General features: G+C 66.4%; 1 protein-coding gene across 1 annotated transcript in view; it reads right to left on the bottom strand.

Annotated features, from left to right (window-relative positions):
- Positions 1 to 279: 279 nt before the first annotated feature.
- LOC104164289 (SHC-transforming protein 2-like) overlaps positions 280 to 1,567 on the bottom strand; it is a gene marked incomplete at its 5' end in the record, with an annotated part of 1,551 nt that continues 263 nt past the window's right edge. Inside the window, 5 exons of the mRNA XM_009703573.1 lie at positions 280 to 410; positions 585 to 636; positions 854 to 907; positions 1,037 to 1,156; positions 1,356 to 1,416. Coding sequence (XP_009701875.1) covers positions 280 to 410; positions 585 to 636; positions 854 to 907; positions 1,037 to 1,156; positions 1,356 to 1,416 — 418 coding nt within the window. The remainder of the gene's footprint in view (positions 411 to 584; positions 637 to 853; positions 908 to 1,036; positions 1,157 to 1,355; positions 1,417 to 1,567) is intronic.

Here is a 1,567-nt window from a genome sequence, read left to right as displayed (position 1 = left end):
TGCACCGAGCCGGAGCCGGGAGTCGATCAGCCCCCCTGGAGGTGGCTCCTTCCCGGGGATGCTGTTGTAGTAATCATGCTCGGCCGCCTCTTCATCCTCCCTCCAGGCCGACTCCTCCATACCCAGCGCCCTGCAGCAGGGACGGGCAAGCTGGGGACACCCTGCCCGGCTCAGAGCCCTCCCTATGCCCAGCAGCGACAAGGGTTCCCAGAGCGAGCCCCAGCCCGGGGACATGCCCAGGACGGGGGGCACAGGGCTCCAGCGGGGCCCTCAGCCCCCCTACCTGTCCGGGGGTACCACCACCTTGGGGGGGCTATGCAGGTACTGCTTGAAGCGCAACTCAAAGGCCTGTCCCACCGTGCTGATGACACTCTGCGCCAGCCCCTCACAGCACTCCAGGATGTGGCAGGCTGTGGACAGACAGACGGACAGCTCGAGCGTTTCCCCTGTGCCCCTACAACCCCTCTGTGACCACTCTGAGCTGCTCCCTCATGCCGCCCACGCGGAATCCCCTCCTCCAGCCTTCATCCCCCAGCGCATCCCTCCTCTTCTGCAGAGCTCCCAGGCACGGGGGCCAGCATCACCTCTCTGGTTGATGGGGTCCTTGGCGACGTAGGCGACGTAATCCGTGGTGTCCTGGGGGCACAGGGGGAGCTTAGGGCCCATGTCCGCTGCCACGTGGGGAGCAGGGCTGGGGTCACCGGGGTGAGGGGACAGGCTCGGCCCCAGCCCCACATCCTGCCCTGGGACCAGGCTGCCCCGCAGTTTGGCTCAGCCATAGGACAAGCAGTCTCTGTCCCCGCTGCCCGTGAGGGACCGCAGCCAGGGCAGGGCTGAGGTGCACGTGCCTCACCGTGTCCCCACCGGAGGCGAAGGAGATGGATTGCATGTGGTGGTTGGCGATGATCTGTGGAGCAGACACGGCCCATAGTGGGGGGGGTTAGCGCAGGGGCCACTAGCTCAGCGCCCCCCAGTTCACGGCAGGAGGCAGAAGGCTGGGAGGTGGCAGCACTGCATCCCCTGGGACGGCTCTCACCTGGCGTGTGGTGGGGATCATGAGGTTCAGCCCATCAACAGAGATGTTGACAGCGATGCTCATGCCAGCGAAGCGGAGGTTGCTCTTGCCCAGGATGGAGAAGAGAGCTTTGTTGGGAGCCTGACAGAGGGAGAGGACCTTGGGGGCAATGCAGCCCACAAGGACCAGGTTTCCTGGAGTGAAGGAGGCAAAGAGGGGTGCCCCAAGAGACCCGAGGCTCTGCCCTGTGAACTGGGCAGGCACCCCCAGCACCCTGCCCTGCAGGCCTGGCTCGCCCCAGGAAGGAGCCCCGGGAGGGACAGGCCGGATGGAAACTCACCTTCTTCTTCCAGATGCCCTTCACGCCTGGCACCGCCTCGTACAGTCTGTTGATGGCTTCCCTGCAATCCACGGCCCCCAGCTGGATTACTGCTGCAGATCTCCAGCCCCTTCCCAGCTGCCTCCCCTGCCCACGGCTCCGCTGGGTCTGGGGGCATCAGCCCCTGCAGCCCCAGGCGCCGCCGCCTCCCCGCAGCGCCGGCCCACGTCATG

The sequence above is a fragment of the Cariama cristata genome, unplaced genomic scaffold, assembly GCF_000690535.1.
Source record: "Cariama cristata isolate BGI_N322 unplaced genomic scaffold, ASM69053v1 scaffold26417, whole genome shotgun sequence".
Classification (NCBI taxonomy): domain Eukaryota; kingdom Metazoa; phylum Chordata; class Aves; order Cariamiformes; family Cariamidae; genus Cariama; species Cariama cristata.
The sequence above is the reverse complement of the archived record's forward strand: the minus strand, read 5'-3'. Positions and strand labels throughout refer to the sequence as shown.